General features: G+C 39.5%; 1 protein-coding gene across 1 annotated transcript; it reads left to right on the forward strand.

Moving 5' to 3' along the window:
• The first annotated feature begins 4,513 nt into the window (after window positions 1–4,513).
• dis3l2 (DIS3 like 3'-5' exoribonuclease 2) lies at window positions 4,514–18,581 on the forward strand. Its single transcript, XM_032566267.1, has 21 exons — window positions 4,514–4,617; window positions 6,268–7,055; window positions 7,158–7,282; window positions 7,393–7,446; window positions 7,562–7,663; window positions 8,697–8,880; window positions 8,991–9,055; window positions 9,753–9,982; window positions 10,090–10,263; window positions 10,365–10,444; window positions 11,275–11,387; window positions 11,960–12,067; window positions 12,164–12,397; window positions 12,594–12,673; window positions 12,798–12,981; window positions 13,108–13,194; window positions 13,866–14,013; window positions 14,228–14,358; window positions 15,017–15,121; window positions 15,359–15,463; window positions 17,311–18,581. Exons 2-21 carry the CDS (start codon window positions 6,293–6,295, stop codon window positions 17,410–17,412), a joined length of 3,174 nt encoding a protein of 1,057 aa, XP_032422158.1. The 5' UTR covers window positions 4,514–4,617; window positions 6,268–6,292; the 3' UTR covers window positions 17,413–18,581.

The following is an 18,581-nucleotide window of genomic DNA, read 5'->3' on the forward strand; positions in this document are numbered from 1 at the left end:
ACCAGAAGATGGAGGCGGTAGAGGAACTTCTTTTTTAACTGAGGTTTCACACAGGTTTTAAATTACTGCCTCTTCGCTAGGACTCTTTTTGAAAAAGAAGTTTTTAATCTAGCTGAGACTCTCCTGGTTAAATAAAGGTAATAATAACAACAATAAACTTAAGGACAATTTGTTCTAGATTGAAAAACAAAACAGCACACACAAATTAAGTTACGTTCACTTTTGCATTGAATTCCTGATTTGATTTGAGGTGAAGATGAGATTTCTTGCGTCAGTTACTAAAATGACAGTTTGACACTCAATAATCCACATCGGAAGTCAAATCATTTTTTTCGTCCATAACACGATAATATGATTTTGAGGTCCTTTTTAGGAAAAAAACAAATCAAAAACAAAAAAAAAAACAGGCATATTAAGCAGTGTGCTGCTTTAGTGTCCTATTAATATTATTATTTTAATTTACTACAGGGTGGAAAAATTTTCTCTTTTCAAAATGTCCTTTAAAATATGACGCTGTGTCCGGATGCGTAATGTCTCTATTAAGACAATTACATCAAATTACGGCCACATATTACCACAGCAGCTATTCAGTGCATAAACAGCTACACTGATGTAATTTATACACACAGAAGTGGTCGGTGGAAGTTATGTGATTAGCCATTTATTTATTTGCCACATGATAGTAGAGATGCCAATCTGTGTTGCCTATTTCTGTCCCAACACACACACACACACCACCTGACTGTCTGCCTGACAGAAAACCGAGACAGTGTTATCTCTAGTTGTGTGCGTGCGTGTGTGTGTGTCTCTGCATGCACACATCAATCTCACGGTGCTCCAACGCTCTCTGGGTTGCTGATGATCAGAAGTCAGCCCTTGATTGTGAATTGGCGTTAAAGAGCGCAGCTCGCCCGGGGTGACTTGCAGGCCGTTGCCATGGCACTGGAAGGTGATGGCACGGAGTCCTCGCTGCACCATGGGCTCGAGCCTCTCTGGGCATGTGAGTCTACTGCTGCCTACAATTACAGCATATGATAGTGTGATTAAAAATACGTGAGCCAGACATGTTTTTTTGTTTTGTTTTTTGGTTGTTCCTTTTTTTAACCAGGTAACTATGATGAATGTTTTTGCAAAATCCTTTTTTTTTTTGTGCAGATTGCCTAAAATCTGCACTTTTACAGAAATATATATATTTTTTCTTTTATTAAACATAATTGTCAAAACTGTCACTATGTCATGACAGTATAATATTAGTCAGATAATCTGTAAAAATCAAGCACCTCGACTTCCTCCCTTATACTATTGCTAAAGAAATGCACCGCTCCAGATCAAAATCAACCAATCAGAGCCAGGAGGAGGGTCTTAGTGAAGTCAATAAACCTCATGTACTCTCTGCTAAATGTGCTAATGGCAGAGAAGCAACTTACCTTTCCAGGAAAATCGTTTAGCCGACATCAGTGGTTATGCTAACTAGCATGCTAACTAGCATTGGTATTTGGAGAAGCAGGAGGAGCTTTAAGTGACTCTATGCAGCTCAACAAGTGTTAATAAATTTACAAGGCACTGCATTTGTTAAATCATGTACTTTTGAAGGATTTTAAAAACATCCACCATTACTTGAAGACTTTGAAGGCTGATGGACCAAATAAAACCTAAAAGTGACTCTATGCAGGTTTTTACCATTTATCAGACTACATGAACTCGAGCCAGTACTGCATACACAAACAATGTAAACGTTGAAAAACTACAAAACATTCTCTGATATTATATTTACAGACTTAAAATGTGTGAAGACTTAGCCACTTTCAGCAACCTGATGATTACAATGCAGTGAGGAGTTTTTTACTGCTACGAATGCCTGCTAGCATTCTTAGCATAGCATAGAGCAGAGGTCTCAAACTCCAGTCCTCGAGGGCCGCAGTCCTGCAACTTTTAGATGTACCTCTGCTGCACCACACCTGAACAGAATAATTAGGTCATTAAGGCTCTGGAGAACTGATTTACACAAGGAGGAGGTCATTAAGTCATTTCATTCCAGTGTTTTGTACCTGTGGCACATCTAAAAACTGCAGGACTGCGGCCCTCGAGGCCTGGAGTTTGAGACCCCTGGCATAGAGGAATGGGACGGGGTGAGAATGAGAGTGATTGACAGCACTAAGACCCTCCTCCTGGCTGTGATTGGTTGTTTCTGACTGAGTGGTGTATTTCTGCAGTTGGTATGGGGAGGAGGAGGAGGAGCTTTTTTTCACAGATTAAATGTAACATGCCATAAAGAGAATTTTAATAAATATGTAAAAACACATATTTTTAATAAAAGTTACACTCCCCAGCTCTAAATAGTCAATCATCTTCTAATGGATAATAATACAAAGGTTTAGAGAGAACATAGTTTTGGTGAGGAAGAGTGCAAAGTGACAGCCCCTGCTTCCCATTTTATCTTCTTTTTTTTAAGGCTTTGCTGCCTCCCCTGGCTTGATAAATATTTGATGGGAATTTGCTGCTTCATCTGCATGTGTTCCAACTTTTGCCCATACGAGCGCAACACTTGCAGAGGCGGCCGTTCTTTCACCCACGTTCTCCCAGAGGTTCTTTTAGCTTTGCTCAGAAGAGGGGCAGAGCACATTCCTTGTTCCTGCGACACTTTGTTTTCCTGCACGCAGCAGCCATGTTTCACTGGTGTATCCGTGCAGTGAGCTGCAGCGGAACATCGACGAACCAAGCTCAGACACGCTGTTTTAAACCTCCAGATCTCACAAAGTTGTGTTTTGTTCACCAAACGTAGACTTTTCATGATTTTAAAGTTTCAGAGTTTCAGTCTCTGCGGTAAAACATGACACAAAATTATCTCTGTGTGTGCTCACAAAGCTGAACTTAAGGTGAATGAATGATATTCAATGAGATTTTTTTTTCCCCCCTTAGGATGCACTAGACCATAAAATATGAAGATAGAGCAAAATTTTAAAAAATTTAAAAATGAGGTGTTTACCAAACTACTTTAGACTACTTTTGCTTAACAAGAGCAAAAAGGACATCAAGAAATAATGGAAAAACAAAGAAAAAAAGATTAAAATGATTTCCTTTCAGTTTTCTCTAAAGCAATTCACTTTTTTTTTGCTCACATTAACTCGAAATCTCTATCTATCTATCTATCTATCTATCTATCTATCTATCTATCTATCTATCTATCTATCTATCTATCTATCTATCTATCTATCTATTCTAGCTAGCTATCTAGCTGTGATAAACTGAGAAAAAGTTAAGCTAGCTATCTAGCTAGCTGTGATCTAGCTAGATAGCTAGCTAGCTGTGATAAACTGAGAAATAGTTAAGCTAGCTAGCTAGCTAGATAGATAGATCTATTCGCTAGCTAGCTAGCTTCACTTTTTCTCAGTTTATCACAGAAAATGTCAATAAAGCACACTAAAGTTGTGAAGTGTAAGGGGTAATGTTATGTTGGTAAGACATTGTGTGTTACTGAAAAAAATGTTAGTTTAGAAGGAAGGAGTAAACACAAGTCATTTTAAAACTACAAACGCTAATATGTCAAATGGTCAGTGTCCATCACCAGCATATTATAAGGTGCCAAATTATGTTTTTTTCCCCTTTATTGGTTGTATTTGTAAGGCCTTTTTTGTTGTTTGTGGATTTCTTTTCTCTCACTTTACTTCAGTACAAATATCTGTAATACCAATTCTTAATTTGAAGCTCATTTATACAATACATGTTAGCTATTGTGAACAGATGTAGATGCAGAATGAATCTAATGCTGCAATACATAGTGAGTGGGATTTCAAATATCACGAATTAAAAGAAGAGGATGAAAAAGAAAGATCACCCGTGTGTGTAAATGTTTTTGTGTGGGCTTTCCAAGCATTTCTGGGTCTCTTTTAAAGTTACAAGATGGGATTCTGATTCACATAATACTCACAGATGGCTCATCTGATTCCACACATACACCTAGTTCGTGTTTACTCAAAAGCACACCCACGCTGACAGCCTTCAAAGTTGCCTCGTACGATGAAGGAGGAACAGTCACGCGTGGAAGGTGCTCGCCAGAACAAAGCTGGAATCTCCCATTTTTAATATGGCGATAAACTTAGAAGACTCTGCGGATTTCACCACCCATTCAACTTTAACACAAAGACATTTCTGATATGATAATATTCCTGGCATTTGTTTTCATTCAGTTCGTTTGCTTCAAATCACACGATATGCTGTTTACACAACCAACTCGCACAAATTACTATATTTTCCTCCAATTTCTGACCGTCAAATAATTACTTGCTGCCATCTAGAGGTTAATGACGTATACCACAGGGAGACTCATTGAAGTCATTGTCCTGAAGGTATTAATATTAACTGCTTTTTCAAAACCTATATACCAGATATCTAACGACTAGATAGCCCTAAATGCAGTTGAGTTTTTCCGTTTGCTTTGCAGCAGGTACTGGTCGCACAATAAATGTGACGTTCGCGACTGTTCCTACATTTTCCAAAGCACTCAAATGCAGCGCGTATGTAACCAACCAATGACGACGGAGGAAGTGAGTGCACGGTATTGTAACGTTCTAGCGACAAACGCTAGCTTCATATAACCTACATCACAGTCAGCGAGAGGTAATATCTTTATCAGACACGTTGACAGTCGTTACATTGTTTCGCTTCTTGTTTACTGCAAAGCGTGTCATTTTCTCTCAGACAAGAGACGTCGGCAGTGAAGGTTTAAGCAACAATTTGACGTTTAAAGCAGCTCATTCACTGCTAACTGTTAGCAAAGGCTAGTTCTAACAGAGCCATTTAAACCGGAGTTAGTCAAATGGTGAATGTTTCGTGTTATCTGCGATTAAAACGTAGTGTTTACTGGCTCTTATTGGGTCCAGTGTCCATGTTTAACTATTTTTTTAAATGTGTTTTCTTGAATTTAAATATGACAAATGAATAGCAGGTGTTCACAAGCTTCATTGTGCCCAAGTTACAAAAGCAAGCCAAACAGCTGCTGCCATTTTCCCTGAATGAAGGTTAAATAATGACCTGCATGTCTTCCACATCATTCAGGAGGGCTTTTATATCACACTGAGGTTTGCTCAATTTTACTGAATGCACAGCCCTCTAGTGCCTCACCACAGCATTTTAATCAAGTTTAGTTTTGGGCTTTGACTGGGCCACTTTCATTGTCATGTTGATGACCCGATTTCACCAGTAGGAGAAATGGCTCCTACATTTGGCTCTACTGGACTTTGCTCTACCTATAAGGTCGTGATTGTCTCAAGTGTGGGCAAAACAATGGCAAATTATCACCGTGCTGACGGTTGCTTTGAGGTGTTTTTGTGGTCCAATCTTAAGCCACACATTTCACTCTACTTTTGCTAAATTTGTCAGTGGAATTACAGGGGGGAAAAAATCATAAATGTTTATTTTACCAGCTGTATTAACTTGTAACAACCCTCAAAATCAACCTTGCTTAATGGCATCATGTTTTTTGTTTGTTAACTATAAAATTTTTCTGTTATGCCCTTTGCTTTTCTGTCATCACATCTTCACCTTCGTAGCACATCAATAATTTTTGAATGAGAAGTTTACGCTGCTCCACAATGCATCTCGGCTGAATGAGCGCTATTAAGGTGAAACTCAAGGAACTTGAGTGTTTATGTTTCCCAAACCGACTCTGTTTGGACCAGTTTCTCTTTCCCGTTCTGGAATGGCATGGCACCGCCATCTTTGCGGTAGATGTCAGATTGGACATGTATCCTGTCAGACCGTCACTTCCCGAAACCACACACACACAAAAATAATAAAAAGCTTGCAAGGTCCAATTGACCTGGTCTTTTAAGAGCACCAGAGGGTTCTATTGGAACAAATTTTAATCTAATAAACCATTAATCAACAATTAATAGTAAGTCGATTGTTTGCAATCCTAGTCACATTGCATTAGATATTAAATTGTTTTGACAATATCAATAAAATACCACCGATTTTAGGTGCAACAGGCACATCCGACAAGCATATCGGTTTGACAATGACAAGTTAGATTTGAATAATTATTTACTTTAAAATAATATCTTAATTTACTGGCATTATTATCAATTGTCTTCAAGAAAGTAATCTTCATTTACCCTTGTTTTGTGGTTATTTATGTTTTTCTGGCGTAAATGTCTTTGCCCTTTTTTAAATATTTTTATCTCCTGTATTGTTTTTTAAACTTTATTTTAATTTTTTGCTCGACATCTACCAAGATATCAACTGTTCATTGTTTTCATGTCGTGGCAGAAAAAGCCCCTTTAAGGACTGTCTTATGGATCCTGCTCAGCAGTCCAACAAGACCAAGCGGCATCGAGGGATGAGGCGCAGCCAGAATCAGTCGGCGGCGACTCCTCCAAAAGATGCCTACGCCAGGCTGCTGAGCCAGCACCGCAGCAGTATGTTCACTTCCTATCTAGCACAGTACGCACAGGACTCGTTAACTCAAAAAGAGGAAAACGACTCCAGCGCGTCGCTCCAAGCACACAGCGACAGGCTTAACTTGCCACAACAAAAAAAGGACCATGTGCTGATCGAGTTCCCCGACTCAAGCGACTTCTCTCCGTCCTCCTCAAAAAAGAAAGGGGAAGAGAGCTCACTGTCCTTATATATGGAGAAGTTAAGCAGTCATAGTGACCAGCAGGAGTGCGAAAGGAAGCCAGGTGTGAGTGAGCGACGACGACGGGGCCAGAGGAGGGACACCACCACCAGCCAGGACGGAGACATCGAATCCGGCGAGGAGCTTGCCGGTTCGCGAAGCAACGGCCCAAAGAAACAGCAGAAACAGCAAAAGAAAAGGGATGATCCAAACAAAAACGCTGGCCTCAAGGCAGCCGAGGTCTATGCCGGGCCTCAGACCCCAACAACGAACGCTGGTGCAAGCGAGCAGGAGCAAGAGAAAGGGAGGAAGTCGAAGAAAAAAAACCAACCGAAGAAACCAGAGGAGGAGAAAAACAGGGAGGCAGTTTTAAAATTATCCGCTGATCCTCAAACACCGAGTCCTAAACCAAAACAGGGTAAACCTCAGCAGCCTGCAGGTTAGTTCTAGGAGACTTCTTGGTCCTTCTTGCTTAAAAGAAAAATCTTCTTTGTCACTATTAGGTCAGTATGTCCCTGAGTGAAATCTTTTTCGGCTACAGGAGTAAATTCTCTAGGCGCGAAAGGTAAGAACAAAGGAGACGGGAGATCAAAGAAGCAGGTGTTTGAGTCCTACATGAGCTTGGAGGAGGTTTCCCATGGCCTGAAAAGAGGAGAGCTTTACCAGGTATGAGCCGCAAAAAGGTGGCACTATCGCCCCACTGCATTTCTTCTCAACTAGAGATTATTTATCTCTAACTGATGTGCTTGAGTAATTTCTTTCTATTTCCTCTCCAGGGACAATTAAGAATCAATCCCAAGAATTACAATGAAGCCTTTATTCCGTCTCCTGTAAGTTCAAATGCAAACCTCTTCATAGTACGACCCCGAACTACAGTGTAGTTTGGATCCTTTATGTTTAAACGAAGGCGGTTAGAAAACCAGCGCCATGTTTTTATGTTTCCAGGACGACGCGCGTGATCTATTCCTGGACGGAGTCGTTGCCCGCAACAGGGCGCTTAACGGAGACATAGTGGTGATTCAGATTCTCCCTCGGGAACAGTGGAAGGTGAAACCTCAAGTGACTAACAGTGATCCTTTTACTATTTAAAAAATGTAGATGGTCATTGGGGTGATTGTGCGATTAAAATGTTGATTTATGGTTGATTTTTGTTTGACTCAGAACATGGTTTTGATGGAGGATGATTGAATTTAATAAACTTGTGAGTTTGTTTTTCACCAGCTGAACTTATCAGGGTGTCTGCGCATCCTTAAAAAGTTTAAAATTGATCTAAAATGAATTTTTTATGTTGACCTTTAATACGTCAATCATAGCTGTTACATTTTGTTGTGACGGAACTATTTAATCTCTTATATACTCGTCGTTTTCTGGGGAGCTTCTTCTCGCGGGACTTTTCTGTCAGGCAGACATCTTCATTGCGTTCTGTGACTCAAGGCGGTTGCGCTAAGTAGCTGCTAATATTTATTGTTTTCATCACGGGTTAGTTAAAGTACTGTAAAACATTTTTTTACAAAATTAATCTCTGTATTTATTGTACATTTGTTGTGATTCAGGTCTTACATTTCATTCACAATGGTCCAACAAGGTGTTAAATTTGAGTTGGTGAATCCTGCAGAAACCGTGTGTTTATCATAAGCCACTTCAATCACAACACGACCAAAGTGGTTGCATGCACTGATGGCTAAGCTAACTAGGCTATGAATCTGAAATGAGGATACAGATATAATTTTACATCAGTTGGGTCCTAATTTCCACCACTGACACATTGAATACGATCAGCAGTAGTTAGTATTACACAAAATATCGACTTCTTTGGTTGAAAAACACAATGGTTAATTGGTTAAAAGTTGGTAAGGAGATTTACCTCAATAAATATTTTATGATGTTACAAAACTAGCTAGAAAGCGCAATAAATATGGAATATAAAAGTTACTAAATGTTATTCTTTTATAACTTTGCCACAGCCCCACATTTTTTCATAAATTTCAACAGCACATTAAGGTTTTAACATCCTCCAGTGTTCGGTTAAACACTCCAGTCCATTCCATTGCTGAAAAAGGTTGAACACTTGTCTCTGCAGGTGGTGAAGTCTGACACCGACTGCGACGGCACCAGTGAGTCGGACACACAGATGGAGCATGTGCTGCGAACGGCCCAGAAGAGCGCAGGGCACGGCCCGAGTCCTAATGTCAGAGCCGAGGACCAGTCGAACGACCCGGAGGAACTGCTTAGGAACCGTCCTGATGTCTCTTGCGCTGACACCGGTACTGTGGAGAAGTGGGATCATGTGCAAATCAGCTGCAGTAAAAGAAATAATGTGTCTGTTGTAAGCGTGTACTACGACACTCGTACTAGTACTTTCATCTTGTCTCAGGGGAACATCTGGAAGATCCTTCAACATCCCGAGCCAACGCTGATATCCTCCAAAAGACGGCTAAAGTACGTCGGGTTTCCTACATTGGCTTCTTTCTTCGTGTTTTAGTTCCTCCCAAGAGAACAAACATTCCCTTTGCAAAGACTTTTATTTTCAGTCCTGATTCCTGGGTTCTCCTCTACACTGGGCTCAAAGGCTTGGGAACTTGCCCACAGGATCATAAATCCTCCACTGTACCTTTCAGTTGGCAGGAGGAGTTTTCTTTATGTCTATGCTTTGTTTTATGCCATAATCACCTGGAGTCCAAAGCTGCTTTCCTGCATATACAGCGTCTAATGGTTGCTATGTTGACTATGGAGGAGTTCTCTCACAGTGAGCTCTGGATCTTTTTACCTCCCTTATCATCCTCGTCATTAGCTGCGTTTTCAGCAGCTAGTGACTGTGCAAATTGGAATCACAAGAATAAATTTGCTTAATGGAAATACGAGAATAATTTTTTAAAAAAGCACACTTTTTTTTGACAAGGGATTTTGTGCTAAATGAGGTGATTTTTGTCTTTCAGTTGTATCAAAGTTAGTTAGTTAGTTGTTTTTTGACATTAGCAGAATTTTGACAGTATTTTGTGCACATTTGTATTGGAAACTCGCATCATTGTGTGTCTTAAAGAGATGAATTTGCTTCTTCTGGCAGGTGGCCAACATTTACCCAAGGTCAGTAAAGTTGTAGTTTATTAATTCAGAGTCCTGTACCTTTATCTACCAGGTGGTTTACATCGTTGAGAGAAAACACTCCCGAGCCGTCACAGGCCATCTGAAGTTCCTACCAGACAAGCCCTTCGCCATGTTCTCTCCCGTAGACCACCGGGTGCCACGAATAAACGTCAAACTCGACGACTGTCCCGCAGAGTTCAGAGCCAACCCGGGCGACTTCGCCAAGACCCTGTTGATCTGCCAGATCACCGACTGGGCAGCCGACAGCAACTTTGCCGAAGGGTGAGGAATCACTTTGAGATGATGGCAAGGAACTTGTTGGTATTCGAAAGCTCTACCTACTATTTTTTTAATCTTTTTGTTTTCGTTCTTTTATTCTCTCCTTTTAGCCGACTTGCTAAGACCCTGGGTCAAGCAGGAGAGATTGAGCCGGAGACGGAAGGAATCATGATCGAGTACAACGTGGATTTTTCAGAGTTCCCACAAGAGGTGTTGGACTGTCTTCCTAAGACGCTCCCGTGGACCATCCCACCAGAGGAGATTGAAAAGAGGAGGGACCTCCGGTAGAACCCCAAATTCTGTTTTCATTGGGAATATGACTCATGATGTTGAATACATACATGTATATTACTTGTATATAAATATATATATATATATTTTTTAGGAAGGAGTGTATCTTCACGATCGATCCTGCCACTGCCAGAGACCTGGACGACGCCCTGTCTTGTAAACAACTCCCAGACGGTACGCTGCTGCCCATCACACTCTGTTAGCCCCTTTAAGAGGAAACTACAGTTTCAATCTGTTTGCTTTAGACTATTTATTATTATACAATTCAGTCACAGATGGACAGATGTGACCTATTGCATAGAAGTAAGCTGAAAAGAGTAAAATGTTTCTCATAATAATAACCAGGCATGAGTCAATATGAGATTCTCACTGTAAGATGAGCTTCAGTAAACATGCCAGGTTTTCATGGTATGATGGCATTTACCAAAATTAAGCCCTTTTTTTTTTTAAAGAGACAGTTTTATGTATTTTTAGGCACATTTTATAGCACTATCAAGAAGCTTTTACCTTGAATTGTTATAAAAATGCTATATAGCAAACACGACTTTTTGAAACTCTACTTTCAGGAAGTCATCACAACATGGTTCCTCTATCAACCGTTTAGCAACGTTTTTACCAGCATTGCACTGAGAAGTAGCTCCTATAATGAACTCAGCAGATGTTCAGTTCTACCAGGTGTTTACTAATTGCTGCTGGCTAGTCTGAAGGAGCTGAGTGGGGGAGTCGCATGAGAGGGGAAGCTTGGAAACTGCAGCTCCGAGAACTTAAATATGTTCATCTTAATAAAATGTGAAATATCCTTGTATTTTTTTTTTATGACACCAATTGAAGCACAACGTTATAAATTCCACGCTACACCATATTTGAAGGCTGATTACCAGAGAAAGATTAGCATTTTTGCTCTTTCACAAACTCTCTCAGTTCTCCTCCACTTATCTACTTTCTGTCCAGCTTGTGTGTGATACTGAAAGCACGCAGAGTTAAAAGGCAATTTTTAATCCCAGGCAACTTTGAGGTCGGAGTTCACATCGCTGACGTCAGCTATTTTGTGAAGGAAGGCACCTCGCTTGACAACATGGCCTCCCAAAGAGCCACCAGCGTTTATCTCGTTCAAATGGTTAGTATGCAGTGAACCCAGGTCCGTCAGAGACATTGGTTGTGTATTTGTTGGAGTGAGATGGTTTTACTGGACTTTTTTATTCTTTGATTTATTTATTTTTTTTAAATTCTCTATTCTATTTGAGGTTTTGGTGTAGAGGTGGGCGATATGGACTTATGACTTTTATCACGATATTTTGTGACACTATTGCAATAATTATAAAAATTGCAAGAAAAAACAATTTACTACTTTTTTTTTTAGGTAACCGCTTAGCGACACAAATACTGTTCCTGAAAAAACATTTCCATTTGAAATAGGCTTCTTCAGGATGCCACTTATTAAGGCAGTGTGATTTAAATTGCACATTATAACCCGGGTTTAATCAAAATTTCAAATTAACTGACATTTATTGACGCTCTTATGGAAGCGATGAAAATAGTAAAAGTAACATTTCTGATAACACCGTCAGGTTCTTTTTTATTTATGTAACATTAATTTAAATTTTATTCAGAAAACGGTTAAGCAAAATTCTTCCCACGATGTAGAAATTTTTCACGCTAAACGACAAACGACAACTGACTTTGCTTAAGGTGGTGCCCATGCTGCCCAGGCTGCTGTGCGAGGAGCTGTGCAGCCTGAATCCTCTCACCGACAGACTCACCTTCTCCGTCATCTGGAAACTCACACCCGAGGGAAAGGTATGCGTGAACGAAAACATGGTTCCTGCCTCGGTTAAAAACAAAAGTGCGTTTTTGACAATGTTAAATTAAACCAAACGTAACCTGCGACTTTAGATCCTGGACGAGTGGTTCGGCCGCTCGGTCATGCACTCCTGCGTGAAGCTGAGCTACGACGACGCTCAGCGATTGATCGAGGCTCCCGAGAGGTTATTCCCTCCCGACGAGCTTCCGCCCATCGACGCCGAGCACACCGTCGACGAGATCCACCACGCCGTGCTCCACCTGCACTCTATTGCCAAGAACCTTCGAGCTCAACGCTTTCTAGGGGGCGCTCTTAGACTGGACCAGGTCAGCGCATTTCACTGTTGGCTTCAACAGTAGCCATGTGGAGCAAGAACATTCTCAACCCTTGATGTTTTTTGTCCCAGCTCTAATCTCCCAAGAAATTTCTTTATGCAGTTAAATAAAGCGACCCATTATTGAGGCAGAAGTCAATCATCCAAACCCAGATCCAACTGTGTGTTTCATGTTCTGTTTGTTTCAGCCGAAACTTTCTTTCACACTTGACAAAGAGACCATGACGCCCCAAGGTTGTTACATTTACGAATACAGAGACTGCAACAAGTGAGAATCCTCTATTGAACTCATTGTTCAAACATCACAAATTGTTTTTCTCCTCATATTTGGAAAATTGTAATTTTTTTTTTTGGAGAGACATCTCTGAATTAGTCTTGTTTTGTTGCTTTAGGCTGGTGGAGGAGTTCATGCTGCTGGCTAACATGGCCACAGCGACCCACATTTACAGAGCGTTCCCTACGCTGGCGCTGCTGCGGCGCCACCCGCCGCCCAAAGCCAAGCTGGTGAAGGAGCTGGAGGTTCTGTGCAACCAGCTGGGCCTGAACATGGACTTCACCTCTGCAGGAACCATACACGTCAGTAGCTTTGCTTTTTAAATAAGAATTGGTGAAAACCTATTCGGTTGTTTAATTTTTTCTGAATGAGCTAAATCTGTCTGATGATGGTCAGTAAAATGTCTCCGGTGTTTCTCCACCCAACAGAAGAGCCTCTGTGCCATTTATGGAGATGACGAGTACTCGGTTTACAGGAGACAAGTCCTTAATAACATGTGCTCCAGACCCATGCAGGTCAGAACAAATCACCATTCTTCTTTCATTTAAGTGTTTTATTATTGGCATAAACAAGCAGCTTCATTCCAAAGGCTACTTTATAGGAAAACTTGAACCAAAGCACACAAACTCCATGTTTTACATTTGTGATGGTAGGACAGAAAAAAAAATTTTTTTTTAATTTTCCCAGCATTGCTCTGTGACAACCGCTCGGTATTGATGGCAGGTATTGGTTGCTATGGAGAGTTGCTGCCCTCCAAAAGTCCGCGCCTAGATGCAACAGTGAGCTTTATAGATTGATTTTTTTTTTTTTTTATCTAAAGATGAATATGAATCACTTCCAGACATGAAAGAGATGGACCCATCTGTGTCACGTAATATTTAGACCCAAGTGAAACTGAAAGTCTCAGATTATTAACTAGAACATCGATTCACTAACAATTTAAAGCTTCAATTAACAGATGCTTCAGTTAGATTCATGTAAGGCTGTCACAAGTACCCAAAATTGTTACTTTAAAAAAAAAACACTGATTTTAAAAGGGAGGAAAAACATTTTGTGTAATGAAAAATGAGTATTTCATTAAGTGTTTTTGCTCTAAATGAACATTTCTCCAACATGGCTCCATCACCATTAACATTACTGATAAAAAGGAAGACGCAGTAATGATGTGTGCTGTTTGTGTCCTCAGCTGGCCTTGTACTTCTGTACCGGTACGAGGCTGCAGAGGGAACATTTTCAGCACTACGCTCTCAACGTTCCCCTCTACACACACTTCACATCGCCCATCAGGCGCTACCCTGACATCATCGTGCACCGGCTGCTGGCGGCGTCTCTGAGTACGTCCCACAAACGACGCAAAGAAAAATATATGAATGGCTGCCTCTGTTGTCTGAAGGAGGGACAGAAAAACACACCCAGACCTCCAGATCACCCGATGCATTTGTTTTGTTTTCTGTCTGCCACTGTTTCTCCTTTATCGTCTTCACGTGCTTTTCCCTTATCCGCCTTGTTTGTAATGTTTGTTTTTCATTGCTGAACGTTTGCACACAGACCTCGGGCCTCGTTTGGGCCTGTCGACAGAGGAAGTCCAAATACGGGCGTTGCACTGCAACGACAAGAAGACTTTGTCCAAGAAAGTGCAGGAGCTCAGCTCTGAGCTTTACTTCGGAGTGTTTGTGAAGGTGGGCGACGTGAAGTTTTTGATTTCCATTAAAGAAACGATAATCAAAAAATTATTGTACTTCAAACTTCAAAACTGAAATTTTGAGAATAAAATCATAATTTTACAAGAGTAAAGTCATAGAGTTATGAGAATGAAGTCATAATAATACGACATTCTTCTGGTTTCAACTTTATTCTTGAAACATTGACTTTACTCTCGTAATATTATGACTCTCTTCTCATGATGTTACGGCTTTTTGACTTTTTTTAGCACGGCCACAATTTCCGTCTTAATTTTTTTTTTTATTGAATTGAGTTAAATATTTAAACTATTTTGTGCAAAACATCAGGACCACTGGCAGTGCAACACATTAACAGCATGATAATGATACCATGCATTCCGCCACCATGCTTATCAAATAGCCCAGTACACTAAGGTGGACCTTCTGTAGCCAATATAATCATTATTCGGGAAGATAAAATGGAGTCCAGCATACATCCTATGGCGCTTTAGGGCAAATTCAGGCACGACCTAATAATGTTTTCAATTATTTTCACTCTTCAGCCCAAATGCTTCATCGATCCCTGCAGTGTGCTGATGTAAAGCAGTGAAATGGGTGTTAAAATAAATGTCCTCATGTCCATGCGTTGTAAGTATTTTGTTGTTTTGCTCCACAGGAGTGTGGCCCACTGGAGTCCAACGCCATGGTGATGGGTGTGCTGGATAAGTCCTTTGACGTTCTGGTTATCAAATACGGAGTCCAGAAACGCATCTACTGCAAGGTCAGCTCAAACAACATCACTCATACTGGTTTAATCCCAATTTTTAAAAAATGTGCTTTTGCTGCGTATTATTTTTAAGTCCAGATTTCACTTTCTTTAAACTTTTTTTTTTTTTTTGAGATGGTATTACGACCATTTCTTTCACACATTGCCTGTAAAACCTTCCAGCGAGTCATTTTTACAGTAATAAGTGGTGTTTTATGGAGCGGTTTTTAAATCATTTCTCTTCTCTGTCAGTCCATCGCGGGCTTGGACTCGTACCGCTACCGGAAGGTGGAGAAGGTCCCGCAGCTCGTGCTGGTCTGGACGAGTGACGATGAAGAAAGTCCCCCTGTAGAGCAGGTGAGAACCACACAGACACATTTAGAGTTTCTAATATCATCGGTTTTCTGGTTGTCAGTGAAATATACTCTGTCAACAAAATATTTGCTGACTCAACTTGAGTCAGTCTAGTTTCCTTGTTGCTGCTTCAACTCTGTTAAGTTAGATCAACTTTAACTGTCAAGTTAAAAAATATTAAACTATTGCTGCAACTTTAGATAAGTTGAACTAACTGTCTTTAGGAATTAGATTAGATAAGAAACAGTAAAAAAGAAAAAAAGTTGTTTATTATTTAAGTTTTTACATTATTACGCTATTTAACATAACATTTTATATTTTTGTATTCGCAGTGTCAGTAACACGACTCATTTTAAGAAGTTTGAACAAATGTTCAGATTGTTGGCTCATAATTTTCACTCTTTAACTCTGTAATGTTCATATTTTACTTCATGATTTCTTTTTATTTACATCTTTAAGATGTTGATTGTTTTATTACAAATTATGTTAGAGTTTAGATATCCACTAAAGATTTTTATGGCTTTTACCTTCCGATGCCAATTTTTGATTATTTGAATTTCTCTTCTTTTAATATGAAGATGATAAAAGCATGATTAAATACTTCAGTAAAATAATTATAGAGCTTTGTCTCTTATATTGACAGTTAACGTGCTTAGCATTAGTAAACCCGCATAGAAAACTGCAAATGGTAGGTTATTAGGCGTCGTGTTCAAAGGTTCAAATCTGATTTCTTGATGAGGTTAAAGGTCCAAAGGAACGAATGATGAGAAAATCCATTTTTATTAAATCTACACCCTGTTATTTACATTTGTAAGCAAAGAAATGGCACTTTTAGCCTTGAACTGTTTCAGGACCCTGACAAATTGTACATTTTGACAGCTTATAAATGAGCAATATTGTGTGGCACTAATGTGATAATGATAAAAGTAATGATAAAAACAGTATTTATAGCTACTTTGCATTCTTTCTAGGTAACTGTACGACTGCAATCATATGACACAGCAATCATAGCCCCATAAACACAAATATTGCTCTTGAACAACATATAGGCTTCTTCAGGAAACCAGTTACATAAAGGAGTGTGATTCTTTTTTTTATTTTTTTTATCTGCATTTAATTTAAAAAAAATGTGATTCTTTCATGGAGCAAACAGTGATGTTTTCATTAAAATGCACCGATCCGATTTTAGTATTTGTATCGATCCGATATTAATATCGATATTGTTCCAGATACTGAAAGGAATTGTAGATCGGGTATTGGTGACAATGTGTCCGATCCATAAGGGCAAATCTATTCAGTCTAATTCTATGCATTTTGCTCTGAGCGACGTCATGCTTTATTACTTATTTTACACTATATTTGCAATTCCTAATTTAACTTTCTGAACCATTTGAAAGAAAGTTTGTTGCAGTTTATTTTTACGTTTCATGATTATGTAACCGACTGTCAGTTTCAGTTTCTTTATTATTTATTTTACATTGGCGGTTCTACTCCTAATTGCACTGACTGAACAAATTAAAGTTGTTTTTACGTGTTTGACCAAACTTGTGAAGCTGTTGGAGTATTTAAGCGTCCTGTTCTGGTGCAGGGTTATTAAATTAATTTGGGATTTATTACATATGTATGTCTGCTTAAAAGAAACTTAAGTCAAGTCAATTTCGAGTTGTTTTTCTGTGTCAGATCGGTTTCGGCCGATACTAAACTTCAGTTATCGCATCGGAAGTGAAAAAAGTCGATCGGTGCGTGACGTCTTTTCATTTTATCTTGTATTTGAGTCAGTTGGCGTAAAAGCAAAGATGCATCAAGATTACATGGAAGCAAATCGATGGTATTGTTTTTTTTCTCCCCAGGTAATTTCCATCTTCTCTGTGGTGGACGTGCAGCTCAAGACGGACGAAGTGCCTCTGAAATACAGCGCGTTGCTCAAGAGGCCAGAAAAGATTGCTTCATAAAACAACACCTTGCAGAAAATTGAGACTTGCACATTTTGGTTTTGTTCAGAAGGAGTGTGATTGTGAGCTTAGATGTGGCACTGCGTTGTAGCCGCCGTCCTATCAGAGTCGAACCTCAGCACAATTCCTGTGAAAGGAAAAGATTTCATGAAGGTTTAGTTTTTAGTCTTTTTAACTGACCTCACTCAGCAGCTGCCCACTCTCCAAGGTCGTAGGCTCCTAGAAAACGTTTCCATCACCATATAGCATAAATATTTCAATGTTCAGCTCTCTTTACATCGGACAAACGGCATTTATGTTGTTTATTTCACTAGATTATTTTTTAAAAGATTCAGAATCTGCCAGTTAGTGTTCTGGAAAATGGGCAGCTGCAGTGTGAATCTTACTAAAAGGTGTTAAGTGTTTCTGTGTACATGGAAGATTCAAACACTTTTCTGGAACTTTCTGAATATGGCAGAAAGGATCTTTAATTATTTTTTTGACCGGATTAGGTCAGTTTTGACGTGCTATGATTTTAGTTCAGTTTCGTTTATGAAACCAGATTTTGAAACCTTGTTTCAGTTTGACATTGGTGACATTTTTCTATAAAAAAGGGAGGAAAAAAGCTTTTGTGTTAGACGCACCCTCACAAGAACCCTCGTTGTATTACACTCTACCAGCTTTTGCGCTCGGACGAATTTTGACCAGCATGACTCAAATAGTGAAACGATAGCAAACTTGTAGCATATTATTTGCTCTTTCATCTGGACGTCGACGTTGACATGTGGTACCAATCAGAAGTTTACATACACGAGCAAATGTTTGGTATATTTGATACCATGTACAAATTAAATTACTTTTTTTTTTCCTTTTAAAACAGAAGTTAGCATTTCCTTCAAAATACAAATTTACTCAAACTGGATCAAATGTATTCATACACACCCTTCAGTATTTGCTTTAAAACCCTTTTGGACTTTGTAGAAAATCTATCAGGTGCAAGTCTGGATGGATATTTTTCCACTCTTACCAGATTCATTTAAAATAGTTGGTTTCCTGGTCCAGACATAGCTTTTGCACTTTTGCAAGTATTTCTGGTGTAGTTTCTAGTGCTAATATCTGATTGCACTTAAAATAAGACAAAACTCACTTACAAGTAACTTTTCATCAAGAAATAGGAGCTTGTTTTAAGT

Source organism: Xiphophorus hellerii, chromosome 6, assembly GCF_003331165.1.
Source record: "Xiphophorus hellerii strain 12219 chromosome 6, Xiphophorus_hellerii-4.1, whole genome shotgun sequence".
NCBI lineage: Eukaryota > Metazoa > Chordata > Actinopteri > Cyprinodontiformes > Poeciliidae > Xiphophorus > Xiphophorus hellerii.

What these genes read in the sequence shown, in the direction of transcription:
- dis3l2 (XM_032566267.1), top strand. Translation starts at nt 6,293, where the DNA reads ATGGATCCTGCTCAGCAGTCCAACAAGACCAAGCGGCATCGAGGGATG. An exon ending in GCGCTCTTAGACTGGACCAG is followed by an intron (nt 12,398 to 12,593) that starts GTCAGCGCATTT and finishes TGTTTGTTTCAG; the next exon opens with CCGAAACTTTCTTTCACACT. An exon ending in GCTGCTGGCGGCGTCTCTGA is followed by an intron (nt 14,014 to 14,227) that starts GTACGTCCCACA and finishes GTTTGCACACAG; the next exon opens with ACCTCGGGCCTCGTTTGGGC.